Source organism: Sceloporus occidentalis, unplaced genomic scaffold, assembly GCF_023333645.1.
Source record: "Sceloporus occidentalis isolate IW3139 unplaced genomic scaffold, rSceOcc1.0.p SCAF_6, whole genome shotgun sequence".
NCBI classification, from domain to species: Eukaryota; Metazoa; Chordata; class Lepidosauria; order Squamata; family Phrynosomatidae; genus Sceloporus; species Sceloporus occidentalis.
The window spans coordinates 81,654,566-81,678,323 of NW_028316986.1; the positions used below are offsets into that span (position 1 = coordinate 81,654,566).

The 23,758-nt window shown below is 38.8% G+C and overlaps 1 protein-coding gene across 2 annotated transcripts in view; it reads right to left on the reverse strand.

Moving 5' to 3' along the window:
- LOC149311003 (monofunctional C1-tetrahydrofolate synthase, mitochondrial-like) overlaps nucleotides 1-23,758 on the reverse strand; it is a 185,099-nt gene that overhangs the window by 110,272 nt on the left and 51,069 nt on the right. For both annotated transcript variants that reach the window (XM_089530194.1, XM_089530195.1), the window contains 7 exons: nucleotides 13,546-13,682; nucleotides 13,080-13,126; nucleotides 12,250-12,357; nucleotides 11,730-11,804; nucleotides 9,250-9,352; nucleotides 5,239-5,315; nucleotides 3,445-3,585 (listed from right to left, as the gene is read on the reverse strand). In XM_089530194.1, the coding sequence (XP_089386320.1) occupies nucleotides 3,445-3,585; nucleotides 5,239-5,315; nucleotides 9,250-9,352; nucleotides 11,730-11,804; nucleotides 12,250-12,357; nucleotides 13,080-13,126; nucleotides 13,546-13,682 (688 nt within the window). The remainder of the gene's footprint in view (nucleotides 1-3,444; nucleotides 3,586-5,238; nucleotides 5,316-9,249; nucleotides 9,353-11,729; nucleotides 11,805-12,249; nucleotides 12,358-13,079; nucleotides 13,127-13,545; nucleotides 13,683-23,758) is intronic.

The following is a 23,758-nucleotide window of genomic DNA, read 5'->3' on the forward strand; positions in this document are numbered from 1 at the left end:
CTTTCCCCGCTATATCGGGGCCTCAGCTGCCAGAACGGCAGCCTCCAAGGCCCCGAGCCGTGGTTTTCCAGGCCGCAGGGAAGTGGCAAAAGGCCGCTTCCCCGCGGCCTGGAAAGGGGTGTCCTTGGGGCTTCATGCCCCAAGGACACCCGATGATGGCGGGGAGGAGGAGAAAGGGGCCACTCGGCCCCTTTCTTCCTTGCGTCACTGGCACAGCCGCCTGAAGGCTGTGCCAGCGACGCAAACAGCAAAATGAGCTCCGTTTCGGAGCTCCTTTTCGTGCTGTGGAAAGGGCGCTCTATGTGCCCTCACACAGCGCGACGTCACGTCCGCGCCGCCTCGTTTGGAGGCGGTGCGTTCATGACATTGTCATGGTGGCCTCCGTGTGGAACAGGCATCGCCATTTTGTACGTGCTGAGCACGTACTAGGGTTGGGGGCGTCCGGAAGGGACGCCCCTTTCTAACCCTAGTACGTGCTGAGTACGTACTTTTAGGCGCGTCTGTAACGTGCCTGAGATTCATCTGACATTATCTGGCCTCAGAGGGAGACAAAGGCCAGCCAACCTCATCAGGTTTGACCTAAAGTAAGTAGGCCCTCCCTCTAGTCCATCTGCCATGGTCCAGGCCACGGAGAGGGAGAAGAACTGCTGGAATTATTCCCCCTCCTGCTGCCATTCCCTTCTTCTTTTGTGCCATGTCTTTTTTAGATTGTAAACCTGAGCGCAGGGAAATGTATAATTAACTATCTGTAGTAAGCCACTCTGAGAGCCTTTCTGACTGAAGAGTGAATATAAATACAGTAAATAAGTAAGTATGTAAGTAAGTATGTAAGTAATATGCCTCTCAGTATGAAATTGTGAGGAAATCAACAGGAGAGGGAAAATGCCTTACTCTACTCTTTCTCGTGCTTCCTGAGGCTGACCAGTTTGGAAATAGATGTTGATTAGATGAATCCTTAATCTAACCCAGCAAGTCTTAACTTAAGATGGGAGGCTGAGATACCACCAATTTTAGATTTTATGGTAAAAACACCTCTGAGCTTTTGTTGCCTAAGAAAACCGTATGAAATTCATGGGGTTCCCACAAATCAACAGGTGACTGGCATCTGCAAAAAACTCATGCAGCTGTAACCAGAAAGCCAGTTTGTCTATAAAGGTTTGAAAAACAATAGTCAGCCCCATTTCCACCTTCCTATGGTTTGTCCTAATCCATGCCCCTGCTCTTTAGTAGGAATTTCTCTGTCCTTCAGCAGGCATTTCTCTGACAATACATTCTTTTCCTGAAGAGGCAATGCCAAAAGCTGGGTTTTTTTGCAATTAAAAGTTGAATTCAGTTTTTTATGGCAATATTTGACATCAAAATATAGTAGAATGAATCTGCTTGGATGTTTTGCTTGAACAGGTCTGAAATAAGGCATCTTAGGATACTGATTATCACTGTAACTGTATAAAGAATTGGGATGTGTTTTTTGATCATTCTTTGTTTTTTAACGTAAAGTCAGCACAAAAATAGGCAAAGCCTGGGCTTCAAAACACTATCTTCTATTGCATATTATCTGTAAAATGAGTGAAGAAGTAATTGGACTTCAACATTTTTTTAAAAAAACAAAACAGTCCTTCCACAGTAACTTAAGATGCTTCTTTGCTATACAAATAACTACATATTTATTTAAAATTCCTCATGGCTGCTGAAATACTAATCTTGAGCATGCCACTTTAATTTACCATGAAGATATGGCATCTGTGCATCAACCGTTTTACCATAATGCATCAGCCAAATTGCAATCCAGTCTTCAGAAATCTACTCAATGAACACCATATTTTGGCAAGAAATTCTGTAGTCTATTACAGAGCCTGCCTGAGTCTATTATAGAGGCTGGGTTTTTTAAAACTCATTACACTTGTGTAACAAGCCTCTGAGTTTATGAAATATTCAATTTACCTTTTCTTCTCTGCCTCCTCGCCTCCTCAACCCTTTGAGCATCTGTTTCTCATCAGCCTGTGTGTATTTTAGATTTGATTACACTACTGTGAAAATGTGGTATAGCACCCTGAAATTAAGAGCAATTGCATATTTGCAGGGCATATTAAACATTATTCACATCCGAAACAAGTGAAAGAGAGAAGGAATTAGTGGCTTAGGGTAAACATTAAGTAATGAATTGAAAAGTACTTGTCAAAATATCAGTCTAATATAAAAAACCTGGTAACTCTAAAAACGTGGGTATTTTCAAAGAGATTCTTGAGTTTTGATGGAAGTATGATACTGTTCTTAGAAGTTATTTGTGAATTGCACTCCTGAAAGCAAAATCCTACACTCCCATGTCTTACTTTGCAAAATACTTTTATTTTAATTTTATTCTGTGTACAAAAAAGAACTTTTCTGTTGTTCACATACAATAAAATTACAAACAATATAATTAAAATAGGTTGATATTGTAATAAAATATTAAATAAAACTCATACAGCAATTAGAGCTGCTGAAACACAAAGGTTTTCACCAGAGGTGCCACTAGAGGGGGTATGGGGCACAGCAGATGACACCCTAAATGGGTGATACCACTGGTCTCTAAACATTTGCCTTTTGGCAGACACAGGCTGTGGCATTCACCTGAATCCCTTTAAAATGCTGGAGCTCAGCGGAAAGGGTGGTGTGAGTGGGAGGAGAAAGGAGAGGTCTCAGGTTTGCTTGTTTTTTAAAAAATATTTTACTTTTAATTCTATTTAATTTTAAAATTTTTAATATTTTTCTTTAAAAAATCTTTCACTTTAGCCATGTAAGTCTATATATGTATAAATAATTTAGGCTGTGCGTAGCACATTATAATTTAAAAGTATAATTTTAATTTTGACAGTTTTTGACACACAAAAAACACAAAAGTAATGAGCTGCAGATCACAGAGCGTCCGCATTTTACGCGGGCGCACCATACGTGGCTTTCAGCATAGGCTGAAAGCCACGCCGGAAGAGCCCATCACGCCCTGGAAGAACGAATGGGGCATGTGCCCAAGGCGTGTGTGCACCGCCACGCCGCTGCGCGCCACAGGCACAAGCCCCATTAGTTCCTATGGGGCTTAAGCATACGCTGATTTCCCCTTATGCAGAGGGATCCAGAATGGATCACCGCACAAGGGGAGGGTGCACTGTATGCAGTGTTAATTAGATATTGAAGAAGATGCTTCAGAACAAGTTATATGAAAATACTTTTTAAATGTAATGTTCCAAGCTCTCATTTTGGGCATCACTAGGCTAGATAAGGATTTTAGAAACAGAAATTTCTATATCCAGCAGGTTTTTTTTTTTAAAAAAAAAACCAAGTATTTCCATTTGATTTTTCAATAATTTGAAAAAGAACTAGGAAAAAAGATTAGCTGAGTCTAAGTTTTAAAAGGCTTATTGTGCCTTAAAAAGGAAAATACTTTCAAGAAATTAAAGTGATTCATACCAAATCTTCTGCAGTCACCGGTTGCCCTTGTTTGTTGTTAGCAACTACAATTTTTCCCATTCTCTCTTTCATATCAGATAGGCCGCTGGTAAGTGCTAAGATTGCCATGATTTCACTTGCAACAGCTATATCAAACTGAGCCTGCAAAGAAAAAATTAGAAGTCTATGAGACAGAGACATTTGAAGCTCCCACCTGGTAACCTTACATACACCACCTTAAGACACTGGGATGGGGAAAGTGCTGCTCCGGAGCTACCTTGCCCCAAGCTGTTTGTATGGCAACTGTATTTTCAGACTCCTCTTTTTGTAGCAAAACAGGGTGAGCTGCCTCTCTGGAGAAGGAGTCATGGAGAAAAGTGGCAATAAACACAGCAAGATCAAGTGCCATTCTGCAAAGCGAACCAACATCAGTGGGGTGCTGAATAAAAAATTGAAGAAACTACTATGGATGAGCCCCCACAATGACTGATAAATGATATAATGCCAGTAAATCTGTAGAAAGATTGTCATCTACAGAAAGGGTGAAGATATGGTGGCACTCTAGATGTTTTGAACTACAAATTCCACATTCCCATTAGTTATATCAGCTAAGGTTGATGAAACTTTTGTGCCAAACATTTAAAGAGTCAAAGATTTTCCCCACCCCCCATCTGCTGTTGTTATTGTTATTTTATTCATTTACATCCCACTTTTCGCTCAAGGCAGCTAACAACATATTTATAAACAATAGAAATTAAGATTACACAAAAGCTCCAATAAAATATCAATATAAAAGTCATTTAAAAGACAAATAATTTATAAAGTGAAAACATTAAACATTAACAATCAATAAAATACTATATACAAGCCTTAAAACAGTACTGCACAGCATTAAAAGCTCACCCCAGTCAGTTTCCAAAAGGCATAAAAATGTTTTAAACAGATGACAGAAGGAGAGCAAGGACAGAGCCATCATGGTGTCCTTGTTCCCATCAAATGAGCCTGAGAAGGTAGTGGGACAGAGAGGAGGGCCTCTCCAGAAGATCTTAGAATTCTAATGGGCTCAAAAAGGGAGGTATGATTTACAAGCTCAGCTAATGTACTTAAACCTTCAATATGTCCTTGGAATATTAGGGCCTCAAACAGATGGACCAAAAGAAGTGGTTTCAGGCCACTTTGCGGTGTGTGGCATCTAGATGATATTTGTTTGTTTTCCAGAATGTGTACACACATACTCTTAAGAAAGTCCCCCCCCCCCTCCGAATGCATTGCATCTGCACAGTCACATCCAGCCGAACTATTTGGTGATGAGGGGTCTAACTCAGAAATCTTCCCTCTGAATCTAATTCCAGAGCCTTCTGCAGTTCAATTATGAATGTTAAATTATGAATTGACTGTTTTAATATGTATGCTTTTAAATTGATGTTATACTCTTTTAACTCTGTGTGTGTGTGTGTGTGTATCTTTAATTGGAGTATGTTTTAACTGCATTATGTGCCTATTTGTTGCTGTATTTTACAGATAATATTTATCATTATTATTATTACCACCACCACCCAATTAAATACAATGGGATTTCTAAATAAGCAGACATAAGATTGTGCTTCATATATTTTGCCTATATAACAGCGCATTGCTGATTGCTATTTAAGCAGATCACATTATTGAAACTATTACTATAAACCAGTAAACTGTACCAAAGCAAGATACAAATTTGTTTATCTCTAAAGCCTTAGTGAAACCAGGTTTTCAACATTTTACCGAAGGAATAATACTCCATTTCTAAACATAAAAGATTGTTAGACGTTTGTTTACCTGACGAGAAAATCCTTTCTCTGTATTTGCTTGTCCAATTGTTATTTTCCTAAGGAATCTATCATTTGTGTCCATCACTTGAAAGGGGAAAAGGAATAAACATTTGTATTTTAAAAGGGATTAGAAATTTCAGTTGAACTTAAAAGAAACCATATCTACATCCCATCCTTCAATATGTAAACCCTTCCTATTTAGAATGTATATATTTCATACTTTCTAATAACTGTAATTCTTCTTGGTAAGACATGAGATGCTCAGCAATGTGGCGTGATACAAATTCTGAAGTATATCATTATAGAACTGGAGACCAGGGAGGAACCCCAAAGGTCATTTAGTTCAACTCCCTGTCTATGAAGGGTATCCATAGGTACAGCATCCCTGACAGGCAGCAATTCAACCTTTGCTAAAAATGAATTCTGGTGTCACAATATCGCACCCCACTCTGCCAAAAATCTTTTCTGAAAACAAGTTGACAATATTGTAAAAATATAAATCCAGAAGATACTTCAGAAAGGTCAACTCTGGCCTGGAACAGATGGGCCCAAAGGAGCAGCATGAGGCCACGCTGGTGCCAGTTGCATTGGGAGCATGGCGACCACATGTGTCCAGTCCCAATCCAGGCTGCCGCCCCAGTCCTAAACTGGGCTGCTGGAAGTAGCAGATTTTATCTGCTCCTTCTTGGCCCAGTTTTTTTCATTGGCACAGTCTCGGCACAGCTTCAAGCTGTGTAAACAGCAGAGCCCCAATGCAGCTTGAAACCAAGCCATTTTGACCATGTGCTTTAGGTTCCTGTGCCATTTGATAATTGACTCATGAAGCAAAACTTTTATGTATTTTTTTCCCTATCACTAAACTCAATGCATTTTTACTTTTAACATGCAATTGAAAATGGCATATAAGTTAAAATAAAACCAGAAGATTTAAACACTAGCTTTTTATCACTTCCCTCCAGAATTAGGGAAATATCAACAGAATAATCCTGATCATGTTTTGTTGCCAAATGCAAGATATGATGGGAATGTATCTAATCCCAAATACTTAAACAACTGTAAATTTGCTAGATTACCAACAAAAGCATGGAAGGAAAAATGTAAAGGGCTTACAGAATGTTTTAAAAAGCATGTTTTATCTAGTTGAATGATGCAACAAGATTTCCATTGCTATTTAAGATCAAGTAAGTGAACAGGAGAAATACTCTTTATAATGATATTGTACAACATCTGAGACCAATGCCATGGGTCAAAAAGAGAGATTCTTAGTTAAATGAGCTACCAGAAACCAGACTAACCACCACCCACACCTTCATTAATAAGCACAGACTTCCTTAATTTTGCCACAACTGTGTTTTTCATTTTACACCATGTTGAAATAAAGTATTTGCTTTTATCTCATAATGGAGAAGACAGTGTGTCATTTTTTAAAAAAAATGTACTGCCAACAATCAATTTACAGAGTGTATAGTTATACTGAACTCCAAAGTGAAGGCAAGCTGATTTTGGTTTGGAAAGTTATGGACATGCATAAAGAATTTAACTTTGATTTAAAATATAACAGAGGGTAAGTCCTACTACCCTCTGGCGAGCTGTGCATTCACCAAAGTTTTTTCCTCTTCAAGGAACTTGTGATACAGAGCACACTTTTGAGAGGTGTATGTTTGAAGGTAACAAAGAGGGGACCTAAGTTAGGGTTAGAATCATAAAAGTTGGGAGGGACCACAAAGGCCAACATTCCAACATCCTGCAATGCAGGAATATGCAGTTAAAGCACTCCTGAAAGATGTATATCCAAATTCTGTTTAAAGATCTCCAAAGAAGGAGAGTTCACCATCCTTCAAGGTAGTCATTTCGTTCCAATGAAAAACATTCCTTACATTAAATAAGTAATTCCTAATGTTTAGGTAGAATCAGTAGTGCCACCACTCCTAGTGTCACCCAGTGCCATTGAGCGGGGGGCAGTGGTGGCCGAAAGGGTAGATCTTTATTCACTTCACCCCAAATGGATGGTTACTGGAAGGAATCCCACCCTGAAACATAAAGCAGATGTGATCCCATTGACCTTTCCTCATTCAGTGGATATTGGGAAGATCTGGAGGGATCTTTGGAGTCTGCAAACTTTGGTTTGGATCACTAGTAACCCATTGCTGTGATAGCCATCCTTCTTCTTGTCCAGTTCCACAGGCAATAACTTAGGGGAACAAAGATGGTAGATTTTCTGTCCCTCACTTGTATTCTCCAAGTTCTTTGTTAATTGTGGAGAACATGGAAGAAGTGGAAGAAATTGTATTTTACATGTTTTATTTGAGACTTATAGGACATACCACCCACACCCCTTAAACCATAAAGAACATAAATTCCAAAGGAGGTGGCTGATATTTTTACCTTGATATAACTATAAATTGTATTTCCATCCTCCTCACACATACACACACACACACAAGAACACAGCAAAATTATGACCACACTTTTTAGAAAAGCCTTATATTCTTGGCAAATCTCCACATGTTCTACTTAGCTAATAAGGACATCACTGGATCTTGTTTCTCTCCAGCGCTCAACCCAAGAACATTAAGTAACAGAAGGTATTTGAGTAAAGATTTTTCTCTCCTCACTGACTGACCATAATCCTTTTTTTAAAAAAGCACACAAAAAACTCTCCAAGAAACTGGATACAAAAGTCATGCTAGACAGCTGTAGCTGATTTTTTTCAGATGTAATCTACACAAATTTCTGCATGTTACTAGCAGTGAAAGGCTAAACTGACTTTCATGAGACGACTCTTAATTCTCATATCCTGATTAGGTATGAAAACAGAACTGGCATTACCATTTGCAAAATGAAACAGGAAGCTTCTGGGACTCTATGGAAGCATACACAGTCCTCAACTCTGTGTAGACTGTGGGAGCAGTGTTCACAGGACATGATAGTTTACCTTGGGAAACCAGATTTGTAGAACACCTGGCACTCGTGAACTGACTACAGGAATTATTATGCTGAATGAATATGCATGAAGACATTTTGTCAGAAAGTATCAAGTGCATGAATGTTTCACAGACAACCTACACAATCCAGAAATTGTTTTTGGATCAAGATTCATTTATAATACATAAGCTTTTGTCCCCTAGTTATTTTGGCCCACAACTTCCATAATTCTTTTTCATTTGCCATGTTAGGTCGAGCTGTTGTGAGTTATTTGTCCTCCAGAGGCCAAAACCTCTGGAGGACAAATTTTTCCCACTCCTAAACTAAACTTGGACTTCAGCAGGTCCAAAATGCTGCAACCAGGCTGCTGACTGGGGCTTGATATACAGAGAATACACAATTCTTTTGTTGAAACAGCTTCTCTAGCTACTGGTCTGTTTCCAGGTAAATTCAAAAGTGCTGGATATGACCTTAAAGGCCTTACATGGCTTCGGTCCATATTATCTATAAGACTGCATCTCCCTACATGGACCTGACAAAGTCTTTGGGACAAGTGCCACAATCATCACAAGATTATTTGGAGAGGACACAGGATCCTTCTCAGTGGCTGTTCCAAGGCTTTGAGCCTCCCCAACAAGGGAAGTTCAACTGTCCCTCTCTCTGCTGTCTTTCCATCATCAAGCAAATACCTTTTTGTTTAGGCAGGCATTTGATTCTTAAATCATGTTGCAGATGGATGCTTATAGGGATTCACAAATTCACAAATAAACTTTTCAAAAAGAGTTCATGTTTATATTGTGCCAAGGTATAAAATATACACCAGGTTAAGGTTTCTAGATAATAATAATGACCAAGGGCCTAAATTCAGTTGTTAGTCCCAACTAGAGTAGGCCCACTGAGCAATCATGAATTGGTAAATGAACACTTAAAATTTAAGTTCCATTGATTCAATGAGTCTACAAGTGGCTATAAACCACAATACCACATAAACAGTTATTATCAACATCTGGCTAGCCACTGCAGGACACAGAATGCGGGACTAGATAGACCTATGGTTTGATCTAACAGACTCCTCTTATGAGCAAATGCCTACCTCTTTGCCATGTTATTGTAGAGGGGTCTATGTCAAGGCGGACAAATCTGTTAATTTCATCTGTTGTTAATGTGTCAGGATCTGTTTTGGTTATTCCTAATCTCTGGAAAGACAAAGTAAAGAAAAGCAAGAGATAAATGAGGACTGTTGCTTTGAAAGCTGTAGAAATACAAACACAATTCAGTTATAGAAGCCATCATATGCTGTAGCCCAGTCTTCTCCAATTCAACACCCACCTCCAAAAGTGTTGGACTGCAATTCCCATCATGCCAGATACCATGTCCTATGGTCAGGATTTAAACTAAACAAACCAAACCGAAGGGGTCAAACAAAAACTGTGACTAGCCAGGATAAATAGGAGAATAACTGAACCCTGGAGCAGAACAACCAATATTATTTCTAAAAGGGTATAAATACCCCACTGAAAAGTCTGCAAATGCAAAGGGTGAATATATAATGATGATAAAAATTTCAAAATTCAAAGCCAGAGTAACTGAACCTTGGATTATTGCTACTTTTGAATTGAGTGCAGTCACATTGTGTGAGCTAAGGAGTTGATATATTAGTTATATTTTGAATGTTGGCGGGCCACTGAGGAAGACGGTAGTCGAAACGCATCTGGCCTTGTGTTTTTATTACTATATCAGTTTATTTTCTGCATTTGCATAATTTTAAGGGGGGTTTTTTGTACCCATTTTGATATTTTACTTTTTTTTTCTTCCAGGGTTCAGTTACTCTGGCTTTGACTTTTGAAATTTTTATCATCATTATATATTTGCATTTGCAGACTTTTCAGTGGGGTATTTATACCCTTTTAGAAATAATATTGGTTGTTCTGCTCCAGGGTTCAGTTATTCTCCTATTTATCCTGGCTATTTACAGTTTTTGTTAGAACCCTTCGGTTTGGTTTGTTTAGTTTATATCTTGGGTTTTTTCATTTGTAGGGACTTCAGTTGGTTTGGCTATGGTCAGGATTTACATTTGGTTTGCCAATGAATTGAAGTTGATCTTTCACCACTAAAAAGATACGACTGGGAAGACAACTTGAAAGGTGTGGAACTAATGCTGTGAGAGCATGCAGTGGGTGCTAGAAAGAAGTTGTTAACTGTGCTGGTCAAAAGAAAGAAGCACAGCCTGGTTGCCTTCAATTAATACAAAGGAACCAACAAAACAATCCAGTAGGATTACTAAATCTTCTTGCACCCTAAGAGTGCCTGCTGACCTCACCAGTGTCCTTACTCTCCTCATTTCATGGAGTCACTGAACAACACCTTCTCTTTAGGATGATAAAGAAGACTTAGGTCTAATCTGCACTGCAGAAATAATGAAGTTTGACTCAAGTCTCTGTAAGAACAATTTTACTGTAGAGAAAAAAAATAGAAACCATCACTGCCTGTTTTAAAATATAGATTCTAAAAAGATAGTAGGTGTTGGTTAAAAACAACAACACTAGGCTCCATGAGTGCTTTGCAGCCATTCATTGCCACCCAGTGGTTATCAATGACATTAACTGGACCATAAACTAAATCTAAAAAGTAATATCTGAGCATTATGGCAATGCTCAGATATCATGGTAAACTGTAGTTGATGTTAATAAATCAACAGAAATGCAGGGAGCCTTGGGCATATGTAACTTGGCTGCAAACAGTCTGGAAGCTTTTGCTTCTGCTTCACCATGGCATCATTCAAACTGACAAAATATGGTTAGAGTCAACTATTGCTTGATCAAGGGGTAGATGCTCCTAACCAATGCATGCTTGATTAATCTTTCATAAATTTCTGCTCTTAATCAGGCTGCCATATTTTGATGATGTATCTTTATTGTCAGCAACTGACAGTAATTTATAGTGGAACATTCAATGTACTTGTAAAAGATTATATATCTCTTCATCCACTGAGGGGATGAGAACCAAGGTCAATAAACCTTAGTATTATTTCAGTTATACACTTAACTGCATCTTCATGAACAGTAACATAACATGTGAATTCATCAACTATGTAATGCAATATTTCCAATCTATTTCTTGCATTATGATAAAATACCTGCTACACCAATAGGAGGGAAAGTGTTCTTTGAAAAGTAGCAGTACAGTAATGGTTTTTATTTCTAGGTTTCTTGATCTATGAACAATCCCAAAGAAGAAGTTATTTATTCAGAAGTAACTCCAACTGTATCCAAGAGGCCCTAGATCTTGAAAATCTTAGTTGCTGAAAATATAACATTGAAATTCTGATATACCTTTTTTTCTTCAGAAACTTTTTTCTTCAGAAACTACACAGTTCTATTTGGCTGTAGAAATCAGTATGTGATAGGATAAATAGGTTGCTTTGAACCTTATTGGGGACTGTTTGCCCTTATTAGTTTAAAAATAAGAAAACCGAATTAAAACCCAAAACCATCTTAAATTTATTAGGGTTTGATTAAAAGAAAAGAAAAAAAACCTTATGAACTATTATTGAAGATTTTAAAAGCAACTTACTTTCAAGCGTGCAAGCTGTATAGCTGAAAAATTCCTCACTCCATGAACTAATGGAACCAATCTATTATATAAGGCCTGTTAGGATCAAACAACAACAAAAATCATAACAAAATTAGTAGTCCCCACAAAGATTATAAATTGTATAAATTGATTAAAAATTATAAATACATTCCTGATTCTCCCAATAAACTGCATGCATGTTCTGCATACATGTTCCAAAGCTATTCCAAATTTGACTCCATTTGCAATAGCTTCTAAGACTTTCCTATTGAAAGAAAAACTATAGATATAAACCAAGCTATTGTCACACTTAGCAAAATGCTTGAAGCAAAGAAGGAGGGCTTCTATATTTCAAAGGCCTTCTATATACAAAATTCATATATCATCATATATGTTCATATAAATTAATTCATGGTCAATGATTAAATATTTGAAAGGTTTTAATTTCTGCACTTCAGAAAATAAAGCATTCACAGTAAAATTTGTAAAAAAAAAATAGTGGTGGAAATGATGACCTTACCTTGTCAGACTGAGTGTTTTCATGCAAAATCCTAGCATCTATGGCAGCAGCCAGCAAGTTATTTGCTGCAGTAATGGCATGAATATCACCAGTTAAGTGAAGGTTGAACTACAGATGAATGAAAAATGAGAAAGACATTCATTTTGCACACCCCATTAAACAAGAATCAGTAGATGAAACCAATCCAAGCTCTTTCACTTGTGGGATTAACAGTTTTGATGAACAACTTTTAAAATGTTGTGGAAATAATATGAAATCATCATCACTGTAGCTGAAGAGATTTAATATGAGATAGATGGTTTCAGTTCAGCATGTGATAGATTAAAGCCAGAATGACCTAAGTACAGATGCATGAAGGCAAGATGGAAAAGAAGCATTTTTCAGGATATAGCAACCTTTGATTTGATTCATACAAGTGAGTTTAGAAGACATTTAAAGTTTTACAATGTGAATACTAAGGGACAAAAATAGTGTGCACTTCAAAATAGTTGTATGAATTATCTTCTTTTATTAGAAACAGAATGTTGGATACAGGCTCTTCTTAACATCGAGACTATCTATTTTGTCAATACTGCTGAGCATAACTGTTCAAAAGGATCCTAGAATGTATGATGAAATTAATGTAATTCAGGGTTGGCTTTCCCATTATGTATGTCATGTTGTATTCTGCTTCATCGTAAAAATATATTTAGCCATCTTTGAAACAATTACTTTCTGGACTAAAGACAAGCAATGGTTTGAAGAGATTTCAACTTCTTTCTTTATATTTACTCTAATTCAGTGTAGGGGCAATCAAGTGTTAATATTTTTTTTAAATCTAGAATACATACCTCTTCCATTGGTATTACTTGAGCATATCCACCCCCTGCTGCTCCACCTATACAAAAAGGAAGCCTTTATATTAAGAAGAGGCTATATATAAATTCATGTTATATTATGAAGACAGGAGCAGCAGCAACAACATCACTCTGAAGGAAGGAGTAAATTACATAAGTAGCCAAACAGCAGTAAGATTCTCTAATAAAAATCATTCAGAAACCAAGAAGAATCAATAGTTCAGAGGGCACTAGTTTACACAGTTTAACTACGGCTGCTTTGCCTTTTTTTGAGTAACATATTACTATGTCAACCAGTATGGTAAAATTGACAGCCTTGAACTTAGACAACATGGACCCCATTTCCCATTATTTTAAAAAAGCATTTTTTCCTAGACTCACTTCTGGATCACTGGCTTCTTTTAAGATGTCCTATGGTATGAAATTATGGTATTGTCTTACAATATTAAAGAATGAGTACCTTTAACACCAAATGTAGGTCCCTGTGAAGGTTGTCTCAGGCAGGCGAAGGAATTTGTTTTAAGGTGGGCTGTTAAAGCTTGAACCAAACCAATTGTCACAGTGCTCTTCCCTTCTCCAAGAGGGGTTGGTGTAATCCTAACAATAAAGCAAGGCAAAATAAATCCCTTCGATAGATTTGTCTAACAAAGGATATGGAATCCAATGAACTGAGCCAAAAAATTAAAAATGCAATTAATTTCAACATGGGGCTTTCCAAAATTGGTAATGCCATTACATTCATACATACAATACTTCCAACCACAATGTTCATCCCTCATCTGTTTAAATAATTGATTTAAGCTGCAGGAAGATAATCAATAATTTTGGCAGCTGCTCTGAAGGCTTGGAAGATGTACTGAACTCTGTATAGATTTTCATTCAAGAAAAAACCTCAAAACTTTCTTGAAAAGTCATTTTTCAAAATTTAAAGTATATGTAATGAATGCTCCTATTTAGTGTATCATGGGAGCCATTATTGCCTAATTGGTCCAAGTATGAATGGGGAAAATATGTTTTCTGTATAAGACCATCCTGCTTCTTCAGGTAATGTAACCATACCCTTCTTCAATTATAATTGCTCTATTTTTGAAAGAAAGTACTTACACATCATCCAGACTGCTGTACACAGCAAACAGTGTTACCTACATGGATGCAGAATGGGGCTCCTATGACCTTAATCCTTAACAGATCTTGGTTCAGGAAAAGGTATCATAAAGCTCTATCAAGTGGGAAAATCAAATTTCAGCCACAGTTATCCGCTCTTAACACTGCTATTGCCTTGCTAGTGGAGGCGGGGGAAGAGATATACAGGTGCTGGTAACAAGAACAGAACTGGCAGTTCACCCACACCCCTGCACCTCCCACAATTCTCCACCAAATAGGCAAAAATCATATTTGGAAATCATACTTTTGGGATGCATTTCCCACCATCCTCCACTATTGGCTACAATGGTTACAACTAACAGAAGTTGCAATCCAACAACATCTGAAGGGTCACATGTTTAATTTCTATGGCTACTCTTGTCTTGAATAGCTACTAATCCAGGCTGAAGTATTACAATCCTTTTCTTTTGATTATAATGATGAGAGGATGGTAAAGCAGACCTCTGAATCCCCTTCCATCTAAGGCAACTTAGGTGAGCATGAACGAAAAAGAACATTTGGCCTACCACTTTTAGCAATGAAATGGAAAGCACTGTTGTCCCATGAAACAATTTGTCAGGCAGCAGCATTTGGCACTTCAATTTGTACCACATATACTCAGACTATAAGTCAACCTCAAGTCAAGGGCAGGTTCTGGAGCCAAAATTAACCATTTTTATATGAACTTTGGATATGTCAAGGGTAAAACCTAGTGGCATGTAACAAAAGATGTAAAGGTTGAAGCAAAGAAGGACGCCAAATTTTTTTAAAAATTTTGGCATGCATAACTGTGTGTGTTCACCCTAAAAGCTGGATGGATGAAGAGGGAACTATGGTAAATTGTGGCTGTGCAGTGTGTGTGTGGGGGGGGGTGGGGTGGGGAGCAACCAGACATGGATGGGGCTAGGAAAAAGTGTACGTGGCACAAAGGATGAAATGCCAAAGCAAATAAAACAGAGGCTACATAAGCAGTTATTATAGCCTTTAACTTTTCTCAGAAAAGGCAAAGGGTGCTCAACCTGAGGATAATGGAGCAGAGGACAGAATAGAGGAATTTCAAAACAGAATACATAAAGAGATAGTACAGAAATATCTGGTTAATCTAAATGAATATAAGTCTCCAGGACCTGATGAACTACATCCAAGAGTATTAAAATTCCTCACTTGCCTCAAGGACAATTTCATTGTCCAAAAGGTGGAAGAGTCAACAAGGGGGTCAGTTATTTTAGATATGATCCTAAACAAAAAGGATGACTTGGTTAATGGAGTGCAAGTGGTGGGATCATTAGGTGGAAGTGACCATGTTCTCTTGAAGTTTGTTATGCAGTGGAAAGGAGAAGCCAGGCATAGTCAGACACACATTCTAGATTTTAGGAGAGCTGATTTCAGTAAACTTAGAGAAATACTGGGGGTGATCCCATGGTCAGGAATATTAAAAGAGAAAGGAGTTCAGGATGGATGGGAGTTTCTCAAAAAGGAGATACCGAAGGCACAATTTAAAACAGTTCCAGTGAGGAAGAAAAATGGGAGATGTCTCAAGAAACCAGGATAGATTACTAAGGAACTTTCAAATGAGCTAACTTTTAAATGGAACATGTATAAGAAGTGGAAAAATGGGGAAATCACCAAAGAGGAATTCAAACAAATAGCTAGCATGTGTAGAAGTAAAGTCAGAAAAGCTAAAGCACAGAATGAACTCAGGCTTGCTAGAGAAGTTAAGAACAATAAAAAGGGCTTTTATTTGGATATGTCTGCAGCAAAAGGAAGAAAAAGGAAATGGTAGGGCCAATGCGTGGAGAAGATGGCAAAATGCGAACAGAAGACAGAGAAAAGGCAGAATTACTCAACACCTTCTTTGCCTCAGTCTTCTCAGAAAAGGCAAAGGGTGCTCAACCTGAGGATAATGGAGCAGAGGACAGAATAGGGGAATTTCAGCACAGAATAAGTAAAGAGATAGTACAGGAATACCTTGGTAATCTAAATGAATGTAAGTCTCCAAGACCAGATGAACTACATCCAAAAGTATTAAAAGAACTGGCAAATGTAATATCGGATCCATTGGCAATAATCCTTGAGAACTCCTGGAGAACAGGAGAAGTCCCCGCAGACTGGAGGAGGGCAAACATTGTCCTCATCTTCAAAAAGGGGAAAAATGAGGATCACAACAATTATCGTCCAGTTAGTCTGACACCAATACCACGAAAGATTCTAGAGCAGATCATTAAACAGAGAGTCTGTGAACATTTAAAAGGCAATTCCATAATCACAAAGAGTCAACATGGGTTTCAGAGAAACAGGTCATGCCAGACAAATCTTATCTCTTTCTTTGACAAAATTAACAGCTTGGTAGATGAAGGGAATGCTGTGGATATAGTATATCTTAATTTCAGTAAGGCCTTTGACAAAGTTCTCCATGACATTCTTGCAAACAAGCTTGTAAAATGTGGGCTAGACAAGGCAACTGTTACATGGAACTGTAATTGGTTGACTGTCCGAACCCAAAAAAGTGCTCAACAATGGCTCCTTTTCATCCTGGAGAGAAGTGGCCAGTGGGGTCCCACAGTGCTCTGTCCTGGGGCCAGTGTTATTCAACATCTTTATCAATGACTTGGATGACAGAACTGGGGGCATACTTATCAAATTTTCAGATGACACCAAATTAGGAGGAGTAGCAAATACCCCAGAGGACAGGATCAAAATTCAAAATCACCTGAATAGACTTCAATGCTGGGCCAAAGCTAACAAAATAAAATTCAACTGAGAGAAATGTAAGTTACTGCACTTAGGGTAGAAAAGTGAAATGCACAGATATAGGATTGGGGACACCTGGCTGAATAAAACTACGCGTGAAAGGGATCTGGGAGTCCAAGTAGACCACAAGTTGAACATGAGTGAACAGTGCGATGTGGCAGCTAAAATGGCTAATGCAATTTTAGGTTGCATCAATAAAAGTATAGTGTCTAGATCAAGGGAAGTAATAGTGCCATTGTATTCTGCTTTGGTCAGGCCCCAGCTGGAATATTGTGTCCAGTTCTGGGCACCACAATTCAAAAAGGATGTGGAGAAACTGGAACGTGTCCAGAGGAGGGCAACTAAGATGGTGAAGAGTCTGGAAACTGTGCCCTATGAGGAACGCCTTAGGGAGCTGGGTATGTTTAGTCTGGAGAAGAGAAGGTTAAGAGGTGATATTGATAAGGAGGCAAGCTTGTTTTCTGCAGCTCCAGAGACTAGAACGCAGAGCAATGGATGCAAACTGCAGGAAAAGAGGTTCCACCTCAACATTAGGAGTAACGTCTTGACACTAAGGGCTGTTCAACAGGGGGAGGGGGGAGGCAGGTAAGCATGGGTGGTCTCCTCTGGAAAGGCCTGCCGGAAGAGATCTGTCTTAATAGCCTTCTTAAAGGTTTCCAAGGTGGTAATCTGACAGATCTCGCCTGACAGGCCATTCTAGAGTCTGGGAGCAGGAGCTGAGAATTAACGCTGAGTCACTGCAAATGTGATAACTTTGTCTGATTTTAACCCAGAGAAGGTGACAAACATACAGAAATGTCATATTTAGATGCTTCAAAGCCTGATTCCTTCTCAGCGCTCCTTTGTGGGGAAATGCCAAAGAGCTACCACCACTGCCCATCCACTGCTTCTGACCTTTTCGAATGCCTGGGGAGAAAATTGCAGTGGTGGCAGCTCTTTGGTATTTCCCCTCAAAGGAGCGCTGAGAAGGAATCAGGCTTTGAAGCCACAAATATGACATTTGTGTATGTTTGTCAGCTTTTCTGGTTAAAATCAGGCTAAATCAGTGATGAAAAGCAAGAGCTTAGCCCATCCCTGGAGCACCTAAAAGGAGCACCAACCCCGCTCTACTGCGCCACAGGCTTAACTCTTGCTTTTCATCACTCTGCTCACAGAAGGAGATGGTTACCTTTTTGCTAAGCATTTACAATGACCCATGGATAAGTCAACCAAAATTTTTTGGGTCAATTTTTAAAATAAAAATTCTAGACTTATACACGAGTATATACAGTACATGGATCCTTATTAGCAGCTGTTTTTTTCAAGGAATATTAAATAGAAAATCACCTAAATACAGTGTGCCCTCCCCTTACGTGGAGAACCATTCCGGATCCCTCCGCATAAGGGGAAATCAGCCTATGCTGATGTCTCATAGAAAGTAATGGGGCTTGCGCCCATGGCAAGTGGCGCACGCCCCATTACTTCTTCTGGGGCACACGACGGGCTCTTCCAGGGCAGCTTTCAGCATATGCTGAAAGCCGCTTATGGCGTGCCCGTGTAAAATGCAGGCGCGCTGTATATCTTCCTAAAATGCTTCAATATTTTAAAACAATTATAGATAAGGACCAACTACCATGCCAATGATGTGTTATCTTCAGTTCAGAAATTCACAATGATCTGGGGTGGGTAGGGAGCAGTGGTTCAATATTCAACTGAGAGAAATGTCCAGACTATAAATGTAGGTTTAACATATGTCCTTTTCCTGGACATGTCCCCTTTTTCAGAGCTAAAATTTCTTTCCAAGCAGATTTTTAAATTGTTTTTTTTCCATCGAGAGCTCTATTAGGAGAAGGGATGGTGCATTCAGAGAGACAGACAGAGAAAGAGACTTAAGGTGAAGACGAGAAGGGAGACACTTATGGGAGTTGAGCAAGGTGGCTGAAGAAGACTCCAGTTGTGTGGGGGCAATGGAAGGGGGAGCTTGGTGGAGTCAGTGAGGCAGTGCCAGAAGAGGCGGGAAAGGGAAGGCAAGATTTAAATATAATCAAGGTTAGGAAAATTTCTAGTAGCAATTTAAATAGCTTATATACAGTGTGCCTGCATCATATGCGGGCACGCTATATGCGGCTTCCAGCATACGTTGGAAGCCACACCAGAAAGGCTTCTCCCGCACCCTGGAAGAAACAATGGGGCACTCTGGGTGTGCACTGCGGGAACGAGCCCCATTGTTTCTAATGTGGCTTGAGTTTACGTGGTATTTCCCCTATGCTGCGGGGTCCAGAACGGATCCCCCCGCATAAGGGAAGGGCCAACTGTAGTAGGGTATTTCAAACACAAGTTGTCATAGTGATCGGTAGTTTGAAATAATTGATCAAGAAATGCATCCTCTCATTTTTGCTTTTCAAAATATGATAACTGTATTTAACCAGCCATATTGATTTTCCAGTTGGTGGAAAGAGCAATGTTCTTGGAGATAGGTGATAGGGAGATTGACAGCAAGATTAAAATGCAAAAAGGGTATACCTAAAAGGCATTTGTAGAGATCACGTTTTTAATATCTTACAAATTGTAAATAGATATAGATTCTCTTTACAGATGACAACATGTGTCAAGGGAGGAGTTATGGATGATCTGACACCAGATCCCACAGGATATGATAGCACTGCAGCTTAGAAAGGACAAATATATCTTCTTCAACACTCTCCACAATATCCCTCAATTAGTATTCCAACAGTTTAAATCAAGTTGTTTCTGATACAAAATGACCTCAGACACTTTTCTCTTTGACAGATGCTGATGACTTGTATCATGTATCAAAGGTTGTTGCACTAAAACCTGAGAGACCAATATTCTTCGTAAAACTTTAAATTATATTAAATTAGACCATGTTCCATATTCTAACTGTATTCTGTTTTAAAAACAAAAATGTATGCCCACATCTAAGTATGATATGATAAATTATTGTGCCTCTGCCTAGATTTCAAAAGCACTCAGACAATTCATTTGGGGAATTTCTTTCAACAGCTAGAGAAAATTCACGTTAAAAAATAAGAAAACAAAACAAGACTACATTTTCATTCACATCACTCCCACTCAGTGTCTAAGGAAGAACTTTGCCAAGATATGCATCACTTAACTGTTTAAATCTGTGATACTTTAGTACATGCAGTGAAATAAGTAGTTTATTTAAGGTATGTGACATTAAGGATTACATTTTCATTCCCAGGGATATACAAGCATTCATGCATATGCTAGCCAAAAGGGGTAACTCCTATAAGCATGACCCCCTGAAGACTCTAGCAAGAAATCCACCTCTAATTAGAAACATCTTTCCTTCAATTTTAGAAACTATGCAAAAAGTCCAGCTGTCCTTTGCATACTACATTTGCTTCTGGTGAGAGATGCAGTCTGAAATGGCCTGTTACAGATTACCATCTCTTAAAATGCATAGCATTTTGCCTGTATTTGTTGTGAAAGCAGCAGAATGCAAGTTCTCAAGGACATAAAACTCAAAGACATAGAAAAATTATAATCAGGAGTCCTGAGTAGACTGGCCAACACTGGGCTGGTCTACACGACTTAAATACTCCTTATTGAATTTGAACAGAATGTGATCTCACCATGTGCAATTCTGAAGAATTTGAGCTTTTTGTAGGAGAGGCAAAAGATGCCTCAAACCCTTACCAATAGATCCATGAGTATCCACAAGTATGGGCATTATTGGATGTGTGGCCATCCACCCCCTTTGCATGAATTTGCATGGCTGTGCATTTTTGGTAGAGGAAGGGTAAATACATACGAATTTGCAAAGGAAAGTGAAGACAATTAAGTGTCTATGTGAACATGCAAAAATTTGCAGCAATTTGCATAATACGCTTAAGTGTAGACTAGCCCATTCTTCTCCAATCCATTCACAAATTTTAAAAGAGATGTCACTGAGATAGATCCAACGCTGCACTTGCAGTAAAATTGGGAACCTCTTTCTCCACCTTCTACAGATTTCCGAAACCCTGAAAAGTTACATAAGATGGTTTTCTAGGGAGAGGCACCTTGTCTGTCACATTTCCATCGAAAGAACATTGCTGCATTCTGGTCATTGTCAAGGGTCAGGACTGCAGTAGTTCTCGAACTTGGGTAAACTATTGGGTTAAAATAATATCATTCCGTGCACATTTATTGCAATATAATGTTTTCTTCATTTCATTTTTAAACTGAAGGGAACAGCTGAGCATGTACCAAAATGGCTGATCATGCAGACTGTACACGAATAGATAACACATGTTAATTGTGCTCTTAATATCAGTTTCATTAATGAAGTGTACCAATTTTTGGATTAAATGGTCTGCTATACATATATGAATTACTAACATATTAGACTTGACTCCCAAATAAATTAATATTGAGTTTCTGCAGTACCATGGATTCTAAGCTGTCTAATAATGTGGACTGCTTTCAATCTTGGTTTGCTACCAACCTCTGTTTCCTCTCTGTGCAAAAACACATTTAGGTTTACTATAGGTGTTTATACTTACCCACAGAAACAATGGGAATTCCAATGTTATGGTCACCCTACCATTTCACACTGGGAAAACAGTGATCCCTTGCAAATGGAAGGTTAAAAATATATTCTGAATCTATCAGGGCATTTTGAAAGAAAACGTATATTCAAATCAGTACCCTGAACATGTGTAAAACTATAGTATCATCACAGAGCAGCAAAGCACAAAATTTAATTCCAAAGATGACCTTTCTAAAAATGGCTGAGCCGGCTAAAATGAGTCCTTGGCAGGTATTTTTTGCACAATTCATACAAGACAGTATTGTAATATATTTCAGTTTTGGATTTCAAATCCAAGCTCAGAAGAATATCTTCTCTGGGAAAAAATCTAGGCAACAGGGCTGGCCTACAACATTTTGCTGTCTAACAAGAAATGTCCATTCATTGCTGTATTGTACAGTATCCGAAGCCAAACCTGGTATCTGATTCTACATACATCTCTCCATAAATCTGACAGCAGAAATTTTTACACAAACCATTTTCTGCCTTTTCACGGTTCCCCATAGTTTCTCCCTGTCTCACTTAGAGGCTGTGCAGACTGCCCTTAAGGGGCGGCCTGCAGCTGCCTCCAGTTGCATTGGATTGGGGCTGCAGCAACTGCACGCCACAGCCCCGATCTTTTGCGGCTCCTTTTTGCACACTAGAAAGCGTGCAATAGCCAGGGCATGGTGGCTTTAAGGCACTCCTTTGGCACCGAGTCATGTGGACGCAGTGCCATAGGAGCACCATGATGATGTGCACCATGTGGAGCAGCACACGGCATCATGCCACCCTGAGGGCAGAATCAGGGCATGTGTCATGCTGCCCTGAGGACAGAATAGGGGCATGCGTCATGTGGACACTATGCCCCTACTCTGCCCCCAGGCTAGCCTTTATGGTCGGTGTGCACAGCCTCTTAGCTAGCCCTGTGGGATAATATTAATATTTCTCTCTTTATAACTAAGAAAGTGCAAAATGGAGTTGTGGTTCAAAAAGTAACTTTTCTATCCTCTGCCTAGATGTAATAGAGGTATCAACAATCAGAGTAGGGAATGTAGCACAAACCAATTCTTTGTCTTAAGTGAGTTGGCTTTTCGTATCAGATTGTGTTGTGGTGTGTCTCTAGATCACAGTATTTGCTGAGCTTGTGCCCAGAGAGTGTTTGGGATGTTGCAGCGTTATTCAGTTTAACCGAAGCGCTAACATTTGCTACTTTCTCTCTCATTTAAATGAAGTGTTAAAATATGGCTAGATTTTGCATGAGACACAGCACGGTATAGCAATTTAATAAATAATAATGAATAAAATTTTTATTTCTATCCCGCTTTTTGCCAGGCAATCAAAGCGGGTACAACAAGTTAAAATACATCCATATATACATATTGCCCCACCTTAAAACAAGATTAAACAGTATAAGATTAAAAACTACATATTAAAAACCAACTAATCTAAATAATAATTATCATGGGCAGAGTTCAATAGATGGGAAGTCTTATTTGTGGCTGAGTATTTTATTCTGGGAAGGCCTGCCACAAGAGATCCGTCTTAATGACTTTTTTTAAAGCTCTCTAGATTGGTAATTTGATGGATCTCATCTGGCGGGCCATTGCATAAATTGGGAGCGGCTGCAGAAAATGTCCTCTGGGAGGTCACTGTCAACCTGGTCTTTAAGGGCTGTAATAAATTCCTCCCAGCCAGGTTGGCATTCTCATCCATGAGGAGGTCATAGATAATATGGATCTTATTGTTAACTGACCTGGCATTACAAAGGAGCAAGGTAAGGTTCTGTGGTGTGGGTATTGCGCTTGGGACTCTGGGAGACCAGCATTCAAATCCCCACTCAGCCATGGAAACTTGAGCAAATCACACACTCTCAACTTAAGAGGAAAGCAATGGCAAACCTCTGAATCAACCCTGCTGAGAAAACCCTGTAGCAGGGGTGTCATGAGCTGACACAGAATTGAAGGCATACAACAAGAATATAACTATTGAGTTATATATTAATTATTACAAACAGGACAGTAAGATAAGTTGTTGTTGTGAATACTGACATTTCTATATAGAAAGTACATAAATCAATAAATGAGCCTCATTTTAAGACTGTCACTCTAAGTCAGAATTGGCTGAAAAGCAAACAATAAACACAAGATTCTGCACAAACTCTATATGGGCAGTTTACCTTCATTCTCTAGAATGCTTTTTATCCACTAGACCTGAGGTAGCCAGAAAAGTATTGTTTTCAGCTTTCCCTCAGCTAGTGGCA